Source organism: Ictalurus furcatus, chromosome 18, assembly GCF_023375685.1.
Source record: "Ictalurus furcatus strain D&B chromosome 18, Billie_1.0, whole genome shotgun sequence".
Taxonomy (NCBI): domain Eukaryota; kingdom Metazoa; phylum Chordata; class Actinopteri; order Siluriformes; family Ictaluridae; genus Ictalurus; species Ictalurus furcatus.
This window is the reverse complement of record NC_071272.1, coordinates 11,411,773-11,434,120: the sequence shown is the minus strand read 5'-3', so window position 1 is coordinate 11,434,120 and position 22,348 is coordinate 11,411,773. Positions and strand designations below refer to the sequence as shown.

At 37.9% G+C, this 22,348-nt stretch overlaps 1 protein-coding gene across 3 annotated transcripts; it reads right to left on the bottom strand.

Annotated features, from left to right (window-relative positions):
• Positions 1-693: 693 nt before the first annotated feature.
• Positions 694-7,069, bottom strand: si:dkeyp-72g9.4 (uncharacterized). Of its 3 annotated transcripts, none has more exons than XM_053648622.1 (2): positions 6,684-7,069; positions 694-3,508 (listed from the first exon to the last, which is right to left on the bottom strand). In XM_053648622.1, the coding sequence occupies exon 2, from the start codon at positions 3,504-3,506 to the stop codon at positions 2,772-2,774; it is 735 nt and encodes a 244-aa protein (XP_053504597.1). In that variant the 5' UTR covers positions 3,507-3,508; positions 6,684-7,069; the 3' UTR covers positions 694-2,771. The 3 variants fall into 3 exon arrangements, with proteins under 3 accessions (XP_053504597.1, XP_053504595.1, XP_053504596.1); XM_053648620.1 differs by lacking the exon at positions 6,684-7,069 and adding an exon at positions 4,668-6,672; XM_053648621.1 differs by lacking the exon at positions 6,684-7,069 and adding an exon at positions 4,408-4,778.
• Between the last annotated feature and the right edge of the window lie 15,279 nt (positions 7,070-22,348).

Genomic DNA, 22,348 nt, shown 5'->3' with positions numbered 1-22,348 from the left:
GAACTCGGGGCACAAGCCAGGACAGGGTGCCCATCACATAATCGCACACACATTCACACACACGCCCGTTCACAATTTGGACAGACAATTTTAAAATGCCTATCAGCCTACAGTGCATGTCTTTGGACAGGGGGAGGAAACCGGAGTACCCGGAGGAAACTCTCAAAGCTCACACTCTATTTTCTATTTTCTTACATGATATGAATTCTATCATTTCTGTCAGTGTGTGGGTGGTATAAGCAACAGTGATCAGTAATTGGTCATTTGGACCAATGGTGATCAGTGATTGGTCATTGAGACCAATGGCGATTATTGATTGGTCATTGGAAACATTGGTGATCAGTGATTGGTCATTGGGAACAATGGTGATCAGTGTTTGGTCATTGGGAACAGTGGTGATCAGTGATTGGTTCTTAAGAACATTGGCACATAGAAGTGCAACAGGCTTTTCACTAAGTTGACCAAACCTGCTCTTTTAACTCATCTAATAAGCAGCTGTGATGAAAGTATCAAGTGCAGGACAGTTGCTAACATCTGCTCAGAAAGTTGCTAGATTTGTCATCAGGCTCTTTTAAGTCACAATAGATGGAAACAATTTCTGAATTACTACTCCTAATGCTTCATCCCAGACAAGTTATTTTAAAGAAGTTAACAGAACTGTAAGGCAATTAGAAAATACCCAAATATTATTGATTAATTTAGTCAAGTAATAAGAAACTGGCAAAGATTGTCTTCCAGATTTACCAGTTCAGCATGTGTTTAGGCAGCTGGTACATTGTCAGACCAAGCTGGATATTTCAGCAGGGTTAAACTGCTATAACATCCTGATAGCCATCACTAATCTTTGGTTGTCCCAGTGGCTGTAATCATTCAATCCTTTTCAGTAACCACTTTATCCTGATCAGGAGCCAGGAACACTGGGTGTGAGACAGGAATACAACCTGATGGGATCCGAGTCCACTTGGGGGCACCATGCACACATGCATTCACATACTCATTTATACATAGGGGAAATTTAGTGTACCCAGTTCACTTACCAGCATGTTTTTGAGAGGTAAGAGGAAACCAGAGAACCCAGAGGAAACCCACACAGACATGGGAACAACATGCAAAACTCACAGAACTGACAGTAACCTGAACTCAGGATTGACACATGATTTCTGATTACCAGTAATAAACAACAGCTTTGATTTTCACTTGTGATTTTCATTGATCTTTCTTTATCAGTCTACACAAATATAACATAAAAAAAACATAATTACTGTAAAAAAAAAAATTATAAACAGACCATAAAACACAGAGACCTTTTTATTTAAAAAGTGGAAAAATGAACACAATTTCAAAGACATACAAATAATATATTCTACTTTCCCATTAGATAATTTTATTCAAAGGAGTGGCATTCATAATAATAATTTACAGCATTCTGAATGCATAAATAGAAAATCGTTTACAAAATCCATGCAACAATTCCTTCTATGGTTCATAATTTATCATAAATTACCTGCAAACACTGGAATGCCAAATCAGAAACCTTTTTTTTTTCAAGGGTCTTTGAGTAAGAACAGTCATATAAAGATAACAGTACAGTGCTTAATTTACAGGCTTTTCTTGACATAAATGCTTCTGATTTGAAAGGATATTTGAATGGCAGGGGTACAACATAAAGTATGGTATATTTTCTGATTAATTCTACTTTAACTCATTTGTCTCCCGTATATCTCAGTGAGCACAAAGACATTGAAAAGACATAAAAAAAGGACATCTAATGCTGATATGTTTATGGGACATATAGATTTTGGGCAGAAAGAAATAATTAATTATGTCCTTTCAAGTACATAGAAAATATGACTCTTGTGATCATGACTTCAAAACGAATTTGGACTGACTTCAAATTGACAACTATCAACATGGGCCAATTACGGATGTTCACAAACATCTGCGTAGGCAGCAGATGGCAGTGAGTTATTGCTTGTGTGATACCACAAGCTTTGGGTCAGTGTTAAATTGAATTATTACCCCTTTCATTTGGTTGTTTTTACTCTTTCAGCAGTTGGATTTTTGCCAAGCAAACTAGGCAAAACAGGATCTCTTTGGGAATACCATAATTCATAAATATATTCACAAAGAGATTGTCTTTCTGATATGTATGCTTCTTCCAGATACACAAGGGCAAATATGAGGAACAGCATTTTATATTAGTTCGCTGTAACCATAGTTCAGAATAAATTAGCTGTCTTGAATCTCTCGGAAATATTTTGGGATGTATTTTGTCAAGCGATCTGCTTTGCCTTAGCTGCCATAGATGACTTGCACAAACAGGATTTTACAAAAAAAAAAGAAGCAAATAAATCATATAACAAACACACAGTGATATCTGTTTGTGCATTCTCTTCACATTGGATAATATTCTACCATCTTAAATGTAACTACAGAGCATTGTATTTTAGTACTGCAGTTTTAATGTCTTTTTTTTTCTTCAAATCACCAAGTAATGTTAAAGTCTTCCAACAACCAATTCAGTTATTGATCACAACTGGATATGACTGGACTGACAATGACCAGTTTTATCACTGACATTTAGCATAAATCTACACACTGGTGTGGCATTAACACGTCACCATCTATAGGATCACTTTTGCTTAGTTTACACCTAAAAAATGGTTAGGTATATAAACTTGAAAATGTGAAGTCACATCATTCCTCTAGTGATATTGCTAAATGTTTTTAGACAGCGCAGGGAGATACAGCTTGCGAGAAATGGAGAAGCATTATTTCTCAGCAATGGCGGGCAGCATGCAGGCATGGATACGGGCTTCCCTCCATGCACTCCGGCACTCAGAGATCCAGTGCGACACAATTGTTTGTTTGTCCAAGCTGCGGCTGCTTTTTGCCCTCCAACCACACTCGACCTTGGCGCCATCTAGCTTCTTTCTGCTAAGCGGCGAGCGCTGTGGCACAACAGGAGAGAGGACAGACTCTGGTAGACGCAGATCAGGACAACTGCTTTTGTTCTGGACATCAAGACCAGGGCAGGGTACACTGCGTGCCCTGCGAAGGGGAATGCTGACCCTTCTGGTAGAGGAAGAGGAAGCTTCTGCTTCTCTGTAGCCGTAGAGGTACTCCAGCGGGTCAGTCGAAGTTGGGCAGTCCTGCTCTGAACCTTGGGCTTGCTCTTGGTCTGATGAAGAAGGCCCCGGTGTCTCCACCTTGGGTGACTGGGTTGTGGAGGTGTCAGCGGGGCAGGTTAGGGGCTGCGCAAGCTGGCGCAAACGGTGTGGGCGCAAACATGGTTTTGGAGAGTCCAGCCTGCCGATGGACAGGATGTCACGGTCTGGCTCATGCAAGGGAAATGTAGGCCGGGCCAGCTGGCAGATGGAGTGGAAGTAGTCCTGTGCACTGCTGTGCTGGCTGTTGGTCTGGTTCAGGTCATGCACAAGCTCCTCCGAACCCTCGCGGATGGTTGGGAGGCCTCTCTTAGCCAGCAGTCTAGACCTGGGCCGCATCACTACATAGACAAACATGGCTTCATTATTGTCTGCTCATTCATACTCTTGAGTACGTGCCCATATACTGTATAGAATTATGTCCCCATATTTACATATGTTCTCCATAAATTATGAATGCACATAAAGCTGCTTGGTACAAGTAATAATATAATTTCTGTGTTAATGAATAATTAATTTTATTTTTAATCTTGCCCTCTCCCCACTGTAACTGCAAATAATCAATGCACATAACGTGAGACATCGGTTACGGGAAAATGTGCAAACCCAGTCTCCATGGTAACTCCTCTTCCCGTTACATCTCAAATTTCATTTCAACTGGAGACATGCATGCAGCACACACACACACACACACACACACACACACACTCTCAATATATACTCTCAATATTTATATTGAGATGTATACACTCAAAGGCTACCAGCTCTCTCTCCTCAACATCAGTACAACCCTACCATTTGGGTGCACAAAGAAATAACAAAGAAAGTAAATAACCCAACGCCCCCTCCATCTCTCCCTCCCTATCCCTTTCTCTGCTAATGTTTACCACCTAATCATGGCAATTGCTTTCTCAACTCCTGAGAACCAGAGGGCTAAAAAAACAAAACAAAAAAATCCCTCCTCACAATGCACACCTGGTAGAGCCAACCTGGTATCCAAACAGCGGTGGCTGAATCAAGAGAATATCTTCAACTTGCAGTCTTCTCCTGTGCATTTACTCAGTTTACATGAGCTTAGAATCTAAATTGCTGTCTGGTTCATTTTGACTATCATCTCCTAATCCCTCAATCCTGCTTCCTTTCTCTCAATATTCAAGAACTCGAGTTAAACATCAAGCCCGAGGTGGTGAGAAGGTGAGGTCAATATTGAGGAATATCAAGAATATCGAGATGCTCCTACCTCCTCTACGTCTCTGGTACCTGGGGGTCTCTAAGTGTTTCCTCTGCCTCCTCTTCTCTCCTTGTTCTTCACAGCTGCCACTGCTCCCTGCCACAGCTCAGCACTCAACTGCTGCTCCACGAGGAAAAACAATGCTTTCCCCCCTCACTCTCCTTCTCTTTCTTCCCTACGTGTGCAATCTCCTGCACTCACTAGCTCACTCACTCACTCGCTCTCTCACTCACTCTCTCACTTACTCTCTCACTTGCTCACTCACTCACTCATTTGCTCGCCCGCTTGCTTCCTCCACCCTCCTTTGGCTTGGGCTAAAAATAGTGCCACCGGTTCATTCCCGTCCCTGTAGCTGCGCACAATCATTTGCAAAATGGATTCGGCTGATGCGAGGAGAGGAGCGTGTTGATAGAGGGAGGGAGGGTGGGAGCGAGGGACGAGGCAAAGGGGTGAGTCAGTAGGAGGATTAAGAGGAGGATGAGGCGTAGGAGAATGAAGGAGAAGAATGAAAAAAAAAAAAAAGCTTTTTCATTGTATTAGAAGATGAGGACTGATATACTATATTGCTTGTACTATATGGTTAATAGGACAGATCAGGGCAGATTTTTCCAGAAGCATCGCAGCACGAAGATCATCGCTAAATGGTAGAGCAAGCGTGATGTTGAACACTCTCTCTCTTTTCTGGTTAAATGATCTTAACTTTGCGATGCTCAGATCAGTCAGTGCTCAGCTGATGCTGTTTGTTTCACCAGCTTTCCTGTAGCTAGAGACTCATTATACTGCACAAGCTTATTAGATCATTTGTTTCCAGAATGAGATATTTAACAAGACCTGTCATACCAAAATTCCTCCCAAGGAACGCTTATGTTCTCTCAAACTATCAACATTCAACAACGCTTAGAAGTACAGTCTTTATGGGAAGCCATCTTAAATCAGTTTTGGCCTTACTCAGATCTTTGTTTTCTTTGTCATTTTCAAAATATTCACCTGAGATTTATGAATGACAGGCTTTATCTCAGGTAAAGTGAGTATATAGTCGTGTTGCTTTGTGTCTATATGAATCCCTCACTCGGTTCATGTTCATAAGGCTTTTGATTGCGTGGCAAACTTAGACAGTGCCTAGAGAAACAAAACTACAGCTGATTGCTCTCATGCTGCACCTCATAAATGTGTGTGTGTATGTGTGTGGGTGTGTGTGTGTGTGTGGGTGTGTGTATGTATTGCCAGAATAAACACATTCCCTCACTCGCTTTCTAACTGCACTCTAAGAAATGTTAACCTCGTCAGGTTTTTCTCCTAACACACACACACACACACACACACACACACAAGGCAAGCAAATAGCTGACAAAGCACTGACTTTCCCAAATGCAGCTTAACTTTAAATTGCTGTAGTCAGGAGGACAAATAAGGAATAAAACATGACAGGGCGTGTTGTAGGAAAAGAATAAAATACGAGGTGGTGTGATGAGGCCCGACTGAGTTTAAGTTGATTATTTTCCAAAAACGGGATGTCCTGGACTGATTTTTTGATTCCTCTTACACTACAACAACTTGCCAACAGCTACGATTATTTTCAATTTATTTATAAACAAGAAGTGACACTTTTAACTGTTTGTAGCAACATTTAATGCCACTGGTACTGGAGACTCCTTCCATAAATGTGAAATAAACATCTCTTTACAGAAAGCGGTACCATATCAACAAATACACGTCTTTGTTAAATAACCACACATTTTTAACCCTTTTATTATTAGTCTTATATTATTATGAAGTCCCTGTGAACTAGCTGTTACTATGGAAACAATAACATACTAGCATGAACGTGTTAATATAAAGCTATGATTTGGATTTTAGCAGTCGCTATGGACAGTGCTTTTGTTACTGATATTAATCAACAACTTCTGACCAGTGAGATTTGAGAATTCAATAGTACTGTGGCATAAAAATGTATACTACTGTATTTACAGAAAATCCCAGAAAAAATAGTCAATTGTTATTCCTCCATTTAAGCTGTGTACGTTGGAACAAAATGTCACTTCTTCAGAATAAGATTGAAGCACATAGTGCACAGGACTACATCAAGCACGATAAAAGCACTATACAAATAAAACTGAATTGAATTAAATAGAGTGTAAATATGTATATGCAATATACAGGTCAATAAATAGACATGAATACATCATGTGTAATGAGTAATATTTGAAAAAACAAAAACCAACCAGACAGCAAAATTAACAATAATAAACAAATTTTCAATGTTTAATCAAATCAAAATCCTGTACCTGTACAACTGCTGTGAGGTTGAGGCAGTAGTCAGTGTTTTTACGTCTCACACCTTTATGTTCCTGTTTATGGTCTTATCTGAGGAGCAGAGCATGGAAAAGGGGTGGGGATAAAATTGAGTAGTTTGAGGCAGAGAAGGTGGAGCAGTTGCAGTTTGGCACGTTTTACTGACCAGACCTACTTAATGCAACACGATCCCTCACCGTCCGTCTCGCTGCCATTTAAAGCCGTTCTCCAGGCCTTCAAATCGAATTCACAATTATGGGTGATCTATCGGGTTAAATACAAGAGTGCCTCAAAGAGAAGGATGGAGTTAGAAAGCAAGAGAAATAGAGAGAAAGAGATGGTAAGGGAGGAGAAGAGAGAAAGGGGGAGTGTGTCTCCTTGAGCTGTCTATGTAGGTCACATGCATGAGCCAGAAAGAAAAAGTGGATTCAGGGAGAAGTTTATAGCAATGCGGATTCTAACCTGGTCTGTGTGTAGACACAGGTAGAGGGGACGGACAGAATTAATCAAAATGAAATATACAGTCAGGAATCTGGAACAGGTTCAACTGAATTGGCTCATTCAGCAATCCTGCGTCAGTCTTGGACTTCAGTGTAGAAGCAGAACTCTGCTGTGGAAAACCTCATGTGTGTTGGGTTTCAACCACAAAAATTCTATTAGGTCCAAGTGCTCATGGGTTCCTTTAAGGAATTAGTGCTCAGGTTTAAATGATATGTACTGTGAAAAATTATACATCATCAACAGCTAACAATATTTGCGTAGCAGAACATTTTATGAACTTTACGTGACTAGGAGCTTTTGGTTCCAACATTCAATCATTTCTTTTTCTGGATATTCTAAGAGCATTTTCGCTTATTTAGATTTAAGCATACACATAGGATTTAATACTTAAAGTGCACCTATTATGGTTTTTCACATTTTACCTTTCATGTAGTGTGTTATGTAGCTGTTTGTGAATGTAAAAGTCTGCAAAGTTTCAAAAATCAAAGCGCATGACAAACAGAGTTATTGACTCTCAAAAGAAGGAAGCGATTCTGAACAGCTTAACTGAGTCATTAGTAATTCCAGACTTACTTCTTGTACAAACCAACATAGGTTTGTAACAAAAAGCTCCGCTTCTGGTCTTGATTGGCTGTTCGCTTACAGCGGTAGACCAATCACAACAGACTAGAATATCTGACCAATCAGAGCAGAGTATGCTCTCTGAAAGGAGGAGTTTAGAATGACTCTTTTAGAACGGATCATTTAACGAGTTGTTTGTGACACTGGGAAAAAAGGTAATGCTGCAGTTTAAATTATGAGCACATTAAAGTGTTTTTTGACCTTGGATGCATGTAAATCTATTGTATGAGACTTCTAAAACAAAATTAGGCACGTTTCAAAACCATAATAGGTGCACTTTAAGCTCTAACTTAAGTGAGATTTAGTGAGATTTACACACACGCACACACACACATAAACGTAGTTTCCCCCCCAAAAAACAACAAGAAGAGACCATGGACATAAGTCCATTTTTCTTGCATGATATCAGGTATAGTGTCCACCACCATCATCTGAGAGTCTGATATGTCACCATATGTCATCCTGAAATGTATGTTTTGGACTTTGTAAATAAACCTGAGCTTAAATACCTACAACTGGCACAATTAATTAATTAATAATCTCATCCCTTCAAAGTTATGAATAAAATTATGAAAGTGCGTTGTACGTGTAGCAGATGAATGCTTGGTCAGCTTGTCCTTTAAACAGAATGCACGTTTTCTTTAAGAACACATTGAATCAGCAATCAGCAAACTCACTACATTACTTCTGTTCCGAAAACATGCCTCGGAGAGTAAATACTAAAGTTGTGCCCCAAATGACGTACTATACACTTACCCTATGCATTATATATTCTACCGTCTAGTGTGTGGATTTTAGAAAGGTAATATCGTCTCAAAAGGAACATTAGTGGTTTTTTACTAATCGGAAGTATAAGCTGCTTCCTACTTGACGGCGCATGACGTCATATATGCACGCTAGCATTAGCAGACACTCAGAGTCACCGACAATGACTTTCTTCAGTTTACTGTTTCTGTCAGCGTTACCTTTTATTGCCAACATGACCTCAGTCTCCATCAGACGGAGGCGAAATCGTCACGTGACTGAGGAAGAAAGTGTGCAACCTCCAAGTCCTCTAAGGCAGGAGCGCATTTTATATGACTGTGGAGATCAAACAGTGATGCATGAGCACAAACTTATGTTTATGTCCAAAATGCTCCACTGTGTGCAAGGGGCAGGGGAAACTGGTGCAAGCTGCTTAAAAGGTTTAGTTTAATTTAAGCTTATTGTCATTATATGGTGTAACTTCTGTCATTTATTATAACGGAAGTGATGTGTTAGTAACAAGGCTGCGTTGCTCCTCACGTGTGGTGTAGACACGGTGATACACAGTGGGAGCGCGAGTAAGAACTGTAATGTCTAATTAAAACACTATAATCAAAAGTAAACACAAGTAAAATAATGTCTAAAGGCAGCGAGTAACAGAAACCACAAGGTGCAGTGAAAGTGAGGTTTTTATGATTCATTTAGGACTGTAGTTTAATTTTGTGCTTTTTGCTTATCCATAAAAAATAATGCATAAATACTTATCTATAATATAAACTAATATATATATATATATATATATATATATATATATATATATATATATACACACACACACACACACACACACACATATACAGTATCTCACAAAAGTGAGTACACCCCTCACATTTTTGTAAATATTTGACTATGTCTTTTCATGTGACAACACTGAAGAAATGACACTTTGCTACAATGTAAAGTAGTGAGTGTACAGCTTGTGTAACAGTGTAAATTTGCTGTCCCCTCAAAATAACTCAACACGCAGCCATTAATGTCTAAAACGCTGGCAACAAAAGTGAGTACACCCCTAAGTGAAAATGTCCAAATTGGGCCCAATTAGCCATTTTCCCTCCCCGGTGTCATGTGACTTGTTAGTGTTACAAGGTCTCAGCTGTGAATGGGGAGCAGGTGTGTTAAATTTGGTGTCATCGCTCTCACACTCCCTCATACTGGTCACTGGAAGTTCAACATGGCACTTCATGGCAAAGAACTCTCTGAGGATCTGAAAAAAGAATTGTTGCTCTACATAAAAATGGCCTAGGCTATAAGAAGATTGCCAAGACCCTGACACTGAGCTGCAGCATAGTGGCCAGATTAAAAGATACAATCAAATATTTACAAGATTTTTTGAGGGGTGTACTCACTTTTGTTAGATTATATATATATATATATATATGTGTATATATATATATATATATATATATATATATATATATATATATATATATATATATATAAAATTTATTTTATTTATTCATTTTAGTTTATATTATATATAAGTATTCATGCATTATTTTTTATGGATGCACAAAAAGCAAAAACCACAGAATTAAACTACAGTCCTAAATGAATAATATATATATTCTGGTGTGTGTGTGTGTGTGTGTGTGTGTATGTATTGGGTTCTTTTCTGTTTTGGACAAACAGTTGTGTAAAGCTTTAGACTGAAGTTTATATTTGTAACACTCAGTTTGTGGATTTTATTTTAAATAAACAAAGAATAAGTACTGAACCCCCCCCCCCCTTAATTGAAAATAAATAAATAAACAAATAAATAATTGGCCAACCAATCGATTATGAAAATAATAGTTAGTTGCAGCCCTAATCACAAATTATCACAATATACTAGACTCAGATTAATTTCAACGCTCGCCATCTTCTCGCTAATATATCATCATATTTTTAGTTTTTTACTTTTAAATGGTCTTTTAATGCTAAATCATAATCTCTGTCTTTATTCCGCATTTTCTATCCCTGATTATTTTCTCTCTCCAGGTTTAAAGGCCAGTGTTTGTGTTTAATTGATGGTCTAGACTCTAGACGCTACTGAAAACCTCGGCTCGGATACTTCACCTCAAGATAAATCAGTAGCTATGAACTACACTCAGGTAATTTGTGTTATCTGAATGCTGCACCCAGAAAATTGTCTTAAGTATGTGCATAACACGAGTCTGAATGCACAGAACTTTTCCCATGCAAATATGGACATAATATTTTTGGCCATTGTGATTAAATCTTCTGCAATGTCACTGAAACCGTTTAATTGCATGAACATTAATAACAAGCTTTTATAATGCAAGTGTTTGCTGTTAGTTGTCCGAGCAACCTTCTTAGAACATTATGAAGCAAACAAGGACATTATTTTTGAAAGGGTACAGCTTAACTCTTTACATGGTGTTGCCATATGGCAGCAATTAATTTATCTCCAGTTTCTTGATAGGCAATAATACAAAAGTACTATTTTCCGATGTAACTGGAAAAAGGGGGCTTTAACTTTGACATAACAAAAAAAAGTGCTATCTCATACATTTTGTGTTATTTGTTACTATATGCTGTACTATTTGACAATAAATACTATATGACTATACTTTCCACCTATGCACATTGTTGCCATATGGAAACAATCTACCAACTATATCCCTAAAAAATGTTTTCAAATATTTAAAAAAAAATATTTTTATTAATCCATAAAAATGTATTTTTGAGGTAAATGTAATAATTCATGCAGTAGAGGGTTAACGTTCAGGGCACATTGGAAATTATGTGTAAAATATTTGGACACCAAATAATTTTCGTTTAGGGCGCACGGTGGCTTAGTGGTTAGCATGTTCGCCTCACGCTGCCACGGTCGGGGGTTTGATTCCCGCGGCCTTGTGTGTGTAGAATTTGCATGTTCTCCCCATGCTGCAGTGGTTTCCTCCCCTAGTCTGTTGAAGCATGTCTTCATAAGACATGCATGGTAGGCTGATTGTAGTGTGTGATTGTGTGCCCTGTGATGGACTGGCACCCTGTCCAGGGTGTACCCCGCCTTGTGCCTGATGCTCCCTGGGATAGGCTCCAGGTTCTGAAAAGGAACCTGGATGGTCTTCCACCCTGAAAAGGATGGATAATTTTCATTTAATAATTTAATTTTCATTTTACTTCAACATCATTTGTTTTCATGTGTGATGTCATGCACCTCCAGCCTGACTGGCTTCACAAAAACTCATACCAGCATGAGGTCATCCTGAGTGCTCTGTGCGCCAGACGTCACCTGTGTTTATTTTGATCCTGCTGAGAGCAAAATATGTTTTGAGAACAGACATAAGTGCCCTTTTGCCTACAAAAGTCAACCTTGTTTTGGCCCCTTGGCCAGATTCCATACCACCGAGACGAGTGTAACTCACATGTGAAGTTCAGGAAATCTAAAATCCATAGAAGAGAATCTCTACAAATGTCAGTGTTGGTTTTATTATTTTTATTATGTAATGTCAAGAAGCATTTATGTATAAATAGTGAAGAAAAGATTTCCAATATGCCATGATGAAACACTGAAGTGTTGGAACCTTCTCACGTGTATTATTGGTCTTGTATATATAGTAGGGCTGGGCGTTATGACTCTTTCTGAAATATTGTGGATATCATGATATCTTTTTATTGTTTGTTTTTAAAAGAATAACTACAACCTCAGTGGAAGAAGTGGATGTCAAAGTTTACTCTTTAAAATTGTAAAATAATTTTTAAAAAATCTTTTTGAGTGTTAAATATTTTTTTTGTGTGTTTTATGTAAAGAAATAAATGGTTGACTCTAAAAAAAAAGAAATGTATTATATATTTGCTTACTAATATGTCGCTTATTTATAGCGACATAAAGTGACATCTTAGGAAGTGGAAATATCTTGAATATAGCTACTTATTTCCTATTAGTATATAGTATTTTATTTTATTATAAGAAGACAATAAACCAAAATATATGATTATTAAACCTATCTAGACAATCATTTTTAATTTCAAGCTTGAAATAATCTTGTTCTATTGGTAGATATTTTTTCTCATTTTAAGCACTTATTAGTGGAAAAAAAGAAAATAATCTGCCAGTAGAAGAAGAAAATTTGAAGACTTTAATGAGTAAAAGAATCTATAAACAGGATAAATAATCTTATCTTTGATTTATAATAATTTCCTAGTAAGAAATATTAGAGAAATTTGCCCAGATTTAAGATATTTTCATTTTTTAAGAGATTTTTTTTTTTTTGCAGTGTACTGTATTGCTGGCAGTTTGTGAATAAACTATATATGGTGATACTTGAGTTGAGTGTAAGTACTCTTTACTTGTACCTGGAAGATATGTAGAGGATATGATAAAAAATATTGTTTAATGCTTAGCCTTAGCAAAAGTGTAATAAGTCGCTGAGAAAAACCTTTTGGAAAATGGACTTCTGGCCTGAATACTAGTTTGTGTTTGGATGTGCTTACTGTAATGTGCTTTCAGGCATTTTATAGACATTCTACAGGCCACCTAAGATTCTGGGATTGGAGCTTGGGGAACATGAGCTGAAATCATTCAAATGTTGAACCCACTTAACTGATCTAATCTAAAAAAAAAAAAATAAATAAAAAAAAAAGACTAATCTACTGCACCTTTAAATGAATCTGTCAAAACAGACTGATCAGGGTGTTGGTGAAAACAAATGGCAGAGGTTACATCTGACCCAGTTATGTCTTTGTGTTGTTGTGTATCACAAGGAGCTGTTGCTCTGTTCGTTCAGGAAAGCAAGACACGTCGGTTGATACAGGTCAATACTGTAAACAGGGAAAGTCACAAGGCACGAAGCCTTGGCATGGACAACAATTACACTATAAACACCTGACCGAAGTTCTCATAGATTTACCAATCTGTGTCAAAAGTCCAGGAAGGTCAGAACCTTCGAACAATAAAAGTCACATTTTCTCAACTTAGATTAGAAATTGAATAACAAGCCTGTTTTTTGTTTATTAAAAATTATTATTATTTATGTATTTTTATTTAATTATTATTATTTAATTCATCCTGGCTATGACGTTAAACTAGCGCGATAGGAACTAGATGGGGTAGTCTACCAGAAGATCACTATGGCTATGTGGACCGACCTAGTCTAACTATTGTAAGTAAAACAGGGATGCAGTAGTTTTACTTAAAACATCTTGATGGTAAGTATAAGATTCAACTGTTCAAAGGCGCTTGAGGAAAGAGTAAGGCAAGTACTTGGAACGGAGTCCTTGGAAAGACAAACTCACTGCTATAATGTGCATGAGGGCTTGTATCCCATTGCAGTCTTACCTGAGATAAGGGAGATCTACAAAGTAAACAATATGAAATCGCAACTTCCTCACACATCACCCAGGATAATAAGCTCACCCAATCTGCCAACCACTGACATATACTAAGACTGGAAAACCAAAAAATAAGCAATTCTCCGTGGCCACCTATAATGTGAGAACGTTTAACAACACAATCTGCACCAAAACAGGCGAGTATATAACACACAAAATCGACCGTATAATAGCTGACTGCGAGAAGCACGAAATTGATCTCGTTGCTATCCAAGAACACAGGCTCAAAACAACCGAAATTGTTGGATATAGCCAGCATAAACAACACAACAACTGGACTCTGGCACATTCAGATTCATCAACCATCAGCCATGGAGTAGCCATTTTGTACAACAAAAATATATCTGAACTGATAACTTCAATAACAGTACAATCAGAACGTATAAAACAGCGAATATCAAAGGCAATCCACAAGTATGCATAGTATCAGCATACGCCCCAACAGAAACAGCCGATGACCAAGAGAAAGATGTTTTCTACAGTGATCACAACAAGCTTATCGATTCAGTCTCGACACACACAGTCACGAATATAGCCGGAGACTGCAATGAGACTTCAAGAATTGGAAAAGATAACCATAAAACCAATCCAAAAGTAGTAGGAAACTACTCCTATCACACAACCACCAACAACAATGGACCAAGAATGAGCCGCATGTGTGAGATGGCAAGCCTTCGACCAGCAAATTCATGGTTTCCTAATCGACCTACCAGATTACAAACATTCAGAAGTCCAAAAGGTGATTACTACCAAATACACCACATCCTGTTTAGCACAAAATGATGGACTTCAGTAAAAGATTGTCGAGGATATAACATCTGCAGCATTGGATCCGACCACAAAATAGTTTGTGCTAAATTTAAACTCAAATTAAGAATAGCACAGACCTAATGCTGGACCAACTTTCATGAATGAAAAGTTAGCACTACCAACAATCCGAAATTAATTCAACATGGAAGTATAAAAGTGATTCGAACTCCTCTTTTCGATGAAACCAGCATATCAAAACCATATTCAAAAACAAGCCAATGCATTGAATGATGCACTTATAGAAGCAAGCAAAAAGGTCCTAGGAAAGAGACCAAGAACTAAACAACTGAGTTGGGTCAGCAATACAATGCTACAACTCATCAGCGAAGAAGGAGAACTTAAAGCAAAATTCAAGCGTATTCATAAACCGAAAGACAAAGAAGCATGGAAAGCAATACAAGCAGAAGTAACAAAATAATTTGAGGACAACGATAACGTTCTCATCAACCAATTAGAAGCATTAGAGTTATCAAACAAGAAGCACAAGCATCAAAAAGTCTGGAAAATTGTCAAAAACATTACGGTTAAGAAGAAAAACCCTTCTACCTCCAAGGATCACATACTTAGTGCAACTCCAAGTTCAAAGTCACAGCTTTTAAGCGAATGGACTAAATATTTTTAAAATCTACTGAACAACAAGAGCTCCAGAGTTAGCACGAATAATTATCCAAAACCAACAAGAAACAACAAAGAAATACGAATAGGAAACATAACACGAGGAGAAATTGATTTAGCAACCAAGCGCCTAAACAGAAATAAATCACCTGGCAATGATTATGAAATCACAGCCGAAGTTTTAAAGGATGGAGGAGAGTTTACACATCATCTGTCAACTAGTTTACAACCAGTTGAATGCACCAAAACAATGGACTACAAGCCTGATTGTGCCAATACCTAAAAAGGGTAACCAGCAGCAAATGACAAACTATCACGTTATCAGTCTTATGTCCATAGCATCAAAAGTATTTAACCGAGTGTTTCTCAACCTAATCAGTGACCCTATTGATAAACAGCTCAGAAAGAACCAAGCAGGATTTAGAACAGGACATGGTTGCTCACAACAAATCCATATTCTTCACAGAATTATAGATGGCGCATATGCGCAAGACATTCCATTGTACATTGTACGTTCATCGACTTTAAGGAAGCTTTCTACTCATATTGACAGAGGAATAATGTTATGGAATATCATCAGAAATTGTTAATGCACTCAAATTCATGTACGATCATTCAACAAGCCAAGTCTATGTAGGAGGAGAGTTTTCAGAGCCATTCTCTGAACAGGAGTACTACAAGGAGATGTCCTGGTACCGTTCTTTTTTTTATTATTTTTATAATTGTTATCGATTATATCTCAAAGTTATCTGCAGATGATTTTGGGTACAAAACACACAAAAGGACATCTCAGCCCAAATCCCAACGAACACTACAATCAAGAGCATCAAGAGAAGATAAGATAACGGATCAAAAGCTGAATGACCTTGCATTAGTGGATTACATCGCACTTCTAGAAAACGATAAAAATCAAGCACAACTACAACAACTATCTGCCCATCAACAAAATGCTGCCAAAGTAGGACTTGATATTAATGTAGAGAAGACAGTACAAATCCAACTTAATGCCAAATCTCAGACAAAGCCACACCTAGTTCTCGATGGAAAAGAAATCGCTATTGTCGATGATTTCAAGTATTTGTCAACTGAGAAGGATGTTGAAAATAGAATATCCCTTGCTTGGGTCACCTTTGCAAAACTAAAAAAAAAATCTTGAGATCTAAGAAAGCTCATGATAAATTTAAGATGAGGTTATTTAATGCAGCATTCATATCAGTGTTACTTTATGGATTCTTATTAATGCAATAGGACAGAAGCTAGTGGCAATTCCTGCCACATTTGACAGGAATTGTTATCGTATCATGTTGTGAATAAATCAAGCCGAAGAATGAGACAACTGCAACTGTGAACATTTATGCCCTCTACAAGTCAGAAATGAAATCGTCATATCGACCAGGAAGACCGTGCTTATCATATCTAGACATGGTGTACAAACATCTGGTGCACTTAGACCTTCAAAAAGAACCTCTTTCAAGTAACCAGCTTGATACAGGATAGAGAGTTGTGGAAAAGTACTGTCACGTCTAAAAAGCCCACATGATGATGATGATGATGAAGATGATGATTATGATGATGATGATTATTATTTAATCAGTGCCTCTTAATACACTAATATGAAGGAAATGTTTGTAAGAGTCCACAGTTTATTACATACCAGCTGTGTGACTAGATTGGCACAAGAAAAGCAAACATACAGTGCACTACTTTAAACAAGGGAAATTCTGGTTGATGATTAATGACTCGGCACACACACACACACACCCCAAAGCACTGGCAGCCTATTTACAGACTAGCGACCATTTCTCACCTTGTTTTCATCAGTATGTCATGTTGTCCTTCATATCGCCTCCCCTTTATGATGACACGGCAATGATAACAGAGTATCAAAGCCAACAGCTCGAGAAATATTGTTGATCATCCAATCTCGATCATCAGGTTACTTTCTCATCCAAAACCAGTTCACCTCAAATATCAATCTAATCAAATACGGTGTTCAGGCCAAAGCCAAGCCCACAGATAGAAGATCTGAATGCTAATCCTAAAGGTCGAGCTTTCTGAATTATTAGGTAACATGACTGACAAGCAAGTATTGATACCTTTTTGTGTTGATTGTTTGGATTTTCGTGATCCACATACTAAACCGTGCTTTATGCACACTTACACTTACATTTACACTTTGCGTTTTTCTCAACGCTTTATAACACTGTTCAAAACGCATAGGTAACTATGCAGGGACTAAGCAGGAAGTAATCAGTAGTTGTTGTTTTTAAAAAAAATGTGAACCCTACCACTGTTCACCCTTAAATGCTGGAAAACACTGAAAGAAACAGGGCTGCTAGAAAAATAAGTCGTTTTTCCATTGTTCTTTTACATTACAATAGCAACAGATAGCAATAACAACAAATAACAAATTGCAATTTGCACAACTTTAGTCAACTCCTGAACTTCTAAGTTCCTCACCCTCAGCTACTTCACTCAAGTTCATAACTTGATTATATTTAATGTGACTGAATAAGCTAAGGAATCATCTTTCAAAACAGTAATGCCTTTATCAAATCAAATCACCGTTGTTTATAGTTGACAACAATACTTATGTACTTAATTACTACAGTTTTGGGGTTTGTTACATTCAAGAAAGATCAGATATGTTTGCTCTATATGATATCAGAATCTACTATAATATATAATAATCGACAGTAATATAATATAGTATAATATAATATGAAACAGTGTAAGTACATATTTTAATGTCACATTTTCTGCATATACCAGAAAAGCTATTTGTGTGTAAATAGTGTGTGTAAATAGTTAAATAAATAGGTGTGTTCTGTCATAATTAAATGTCATGTCCTTGTTCACCATGTTTGGTGGCTGTTTTTTTTAAATAACTTTGGGGGCAGTACACTTCAGATTCTAGAGAGCATTTAATTGGACAGAAAATCTGACGAGAAGCTGAAGTGTAGAATGATGTCATCAAAATCGGTGGTAGAGAGAGAGACTATACATTTCTAATGCATATATCTTCTAAATGTGAATTGTGTCATTGTTTTGGAGCACACTAGCTTATAGATAACCTTAAGGCTAACATATTCATACTTAAAGCCACATAAATTTCATGGGGGCTTTCATGAAAAGTGGTGACAGCAATGGAGAGCACAGACAAGGTCATGGTGAGGAAGAAATAGAAACAGTCAAAAAAAAAAAGTGATACATGGCGTTACGCACATGATACCCCCTAATTCTCAATTCCACACAGCAAAAAAGGTAATTTGACTCAGAAATCTCACTCCAGCCAGGAGTTGGCAACCCTGCATTTGACCACTGCAATCCCAAGTATTGCAGAACATTTGACAGCTGTTTAGATCATTTAAAAATGAATCTGTTATGCTTATGTGCATTTTGCTCTAGCGTGTAACCAACAGCCTGATCAAAGCATAATGTTCAGTATGTAAGGAAAGCACATTTAGCTATAAAGCTAGCAATTAAAACATCTTTAAGCGGACTGAACATTTTTATTGCCATGTTTATTTATCTAACGTCATCTCTGCAGGCAGATAGCATACACAAGGTTAGAAAGTAAATAAAATGTCTTCACTGTGGTGAAATATATTTATGCTTTCTTATAATAGATGTGTTTACGTATGTTCTTGTGCAAAAAAAAATTGGTCACTTCATTTTTAGCTGTTTGCAATTTAGCTGTTTTCACAGACTGTCTCATGTTTAATGTGATTCTTCGACCCTAGTCTTGCTCACCCACTTGCTTTTTGTGTTCTACTTGCATCTGTTTTTCACCTTTAGCTGCTTGTATGAACCCTGATAGCAGATACAGTATGTCTGCATGTGATTTGTTCCCAGTCATGGGCTTCCACTACAATTCTTGGAAGAACCTTAACAAACATGCTTTGAGTACACACGACCTGCTTGTCTCTCACACACATAAACAATTACCTTAATGGAAAAGCTCTACAGAATCAGTCACTAAATGAAAAGGTAAACATGACCTGATGCAAAGAATCCTGGTAGTTCAGAAGCAATAAAAGAACTAAACAGAACAGGACTTACAGCGCTACAAGACGTTAACATTGTGATGGAATTGTTAATAGTGTAAAGGTGGCAAGTTAAATTAATTTTTAGGATGCTATTCTTTGTTCATGTTATCTTTGGAACAATTGATTCATTCATTTAGTTCTGTAGAGTTATAATTGTATGCAATGGTCAAAAATGAGAACTGTAGCAATTGCTAGTAGAGACAGGAATCACTCTGGAGCAGCAGGCAGGACAGTTAATGATATGACCTTTTTTGTTTTTGTCTCACACACTATGACAATGGCGAACACAATTAAATTTCTTTTAAAAATTGAACACATTACTTTGCCTAATTAGAAAGGATGCGATTAGCTAATCTAAGCTACACTGTAATCTAGCTAGCTATGTAACTAGCCAGGTTCTGAATGTGTCTTTGAGGTGCAATTATAAGCAAGCTGAAACAATCATAACTGCACTAATGGCTTATTAAATTATTAGCATCTTATTAAAAAAAAAAAAAACCTTTCACATTGGAAAGATTAACAAGCTAAATTTATTTGCAATTTAAAACATTGACATGGCAATGTTTTGTCAGAAAGGGGTGCTGGCTTTTAGACCAGAGTACATCTTTCTGTTCTCTCAACTTCCTATTTTAAATTCAGTAGATAGAAGCCTATAGCATAAGTCAAGTGTGATTGCCTAATAATAATGATAATAATAATAATAGGGCGCACGGTGGCTTAGTGGTTAGCACGTTCGACTCACACCGCCAGGGTCAGGGATTCGATTCCCACCTGTGTGTGCGGAGTTTGCATGTTCTCCCTGTGCTGCGGGGGTTTCCTCTGGGTACTCCGGTTTCCTCCCCCAGTCCAAAGACTGCGGGGGTTTCCACCGGGTACTCCGGTTTCCTCCCTCAGTCCAAAGACATGCATGGTAGGCTGATTGGTATGTCCAAAGTGTCTGTGGTGTATGAATGGGTGTGTGACTGTGAATGTGATTGTGCCCTGCGATGGATTGGCACAGTGTCCAAGGTGTACCCCGCCTTGTGCCCGATGCTCCCTGGGATAGGCTCCAGGTTCCCCGCGACCCTGAAAGGATAAGCGGTATAGAAGATGGATGGATGGATGGATAATAATAATAATAATAATAATAATCAAAACAACTTTTAAATCTACCAAACCCATATTAAACAATGCCACGCTATTAATTATATTCTGCTCAAAATATATCAACCATTGATATTGTACTATTCTACATTTCTACATACGTGTATTCTATAAATAGAATATGTATTCTACATATTCTACTCTACTATACTACATTTTCTCCTCACTATAATCTACAAAATGAGATTTCCTTGCAAAATGTGCACTTTTAGTGTAGTTAGAGGTCAGTCAATAAAACTCCAGATGGCAGATGGTACCATTGTTGTTTGTTAGCCACCTGTTTAATCTGTCATCTTTCCTGGGAGGTGCTACATGATGAAGTGGGTGCCAAAATTTGTGTGTCCTTCACCACCTGCATGTCAACTTGTCTCTTGTCTGCTCTGATATGGCTTGAATTGGGTCAGTCTCTGGTAACTATTTACATCCTATTGTTATCCTCTTCCCTGCCTGATTTATGTCATATTCTACACATGCCCTAACAAAAGTCTAGCTGGTGAAGGGATGGACCGATCAGTCGAATTTCCGTACAAATTGTTGTGTGTGCCACACATACTGTAGAGCAGCAGAACACTGTGATACTGCATACTGTGAGTCTGCTTGTAATGCCAGCTTTAAAGTAAAGTGTCCTGAGATAAGGGTCCTTGCATAACTAACTCCTTTTGTCCTTCTCAGTAGCACAAAAACAGTGAATAGACATGTGGCTACACCGCTAGAATATGCTACAGCTAAGTGGCACTACACCACATCTTAAAGGACATAATTACAGGCTACTTAGCATTGCGCCTCTCTACACAACATCACATCAATTACATGGTAACAAATGAGAAGCTAAACTGCGTTGTTATTAGTACTCAAGGCTGTCATTCAGGACAGCTGAGGTGATTACAGACTCTTCTGGTGCAGGAGCACAGGTGCTGATTAGCATGGAAAGTCAAGTCATTTACTGTCATGTGCTCATGATACGGTGAGATTAAGAATACTGTGAAAGTCTTATCTCAGGGTGGCACTCTTAAACGTGTTATATGGGAAGTTTGGGACATGAAAAAGAGGTGATGTTAGATAAGAAGGAACTATTGTAGTATGTTGTATACACTAATTTCACCAGTTTTAAATAGAATATTTGGTGAATAGTGTGGGAATGACAGGAATAAATCAATACAGTCTGATATACACTATGTTAGAATTAAAGCAGGACAAGGCAAGCTGCTATAGGAAAATAATCAATGATTGGAAATAGAGATACCGTTCCACCCTGAGGTTGGTTATTTTCACTGTCCGAAAGTGTTTTATCCCTCTTTTTATATATATATATATATATATATATATATATATATATATATATATCCTCTACCAAATGTCACAGCAGGTGTGAGACACTGTGGCTTGTAGGCCTCTCTGGGTCTCTGTCTAACCATTAGATGACCAGGAAGTGAGCAAAGCTGAAATTTGGACTCATCAGAGATGACCTTACTCCAGTCCTCTTGGGTCCAATCCTTGTGGTCTTTTGCAAACCTCAGCCTTTGCTTCACATTGATGAAAAGTTTTTATTCTAGCTTTGCATGACTTCAGCTCTGCCCCTAGGAGCCTGTTTCAAACTGTCCGCGCTATGCACTTCACCCCAGCTGCTGTTTGCCATTCTTTTTGTAGGTCACCTCTGCTGGTCTGTGGCTTTGTTGTCCCCAATATCTGCTCCTTGACCTTGTTCTTATGAACTGCCGTCCTTGAAATTTTAAGGATGGAAGTAACCCGACGCTCACTGTATCCCTCTGCCAGTAAAGCCT

Coding starts and splice junctions, on each gene's coding strand:
- si:dkeyp-72g9.4 (XM_053648620.1), bottom strand. CDS start 4,764: ATGATTGTGCGCAGCTACAGGGACGGGAATGAACCGGTGGCACTATTT. Junction 3,509..4,667: donor GCAAGCGGGCGAGCAAATGA/GTGAGTGAGTGA, acceptor TTGTCTATGTAG/TGATGCGGCCCAGGTCTAGA.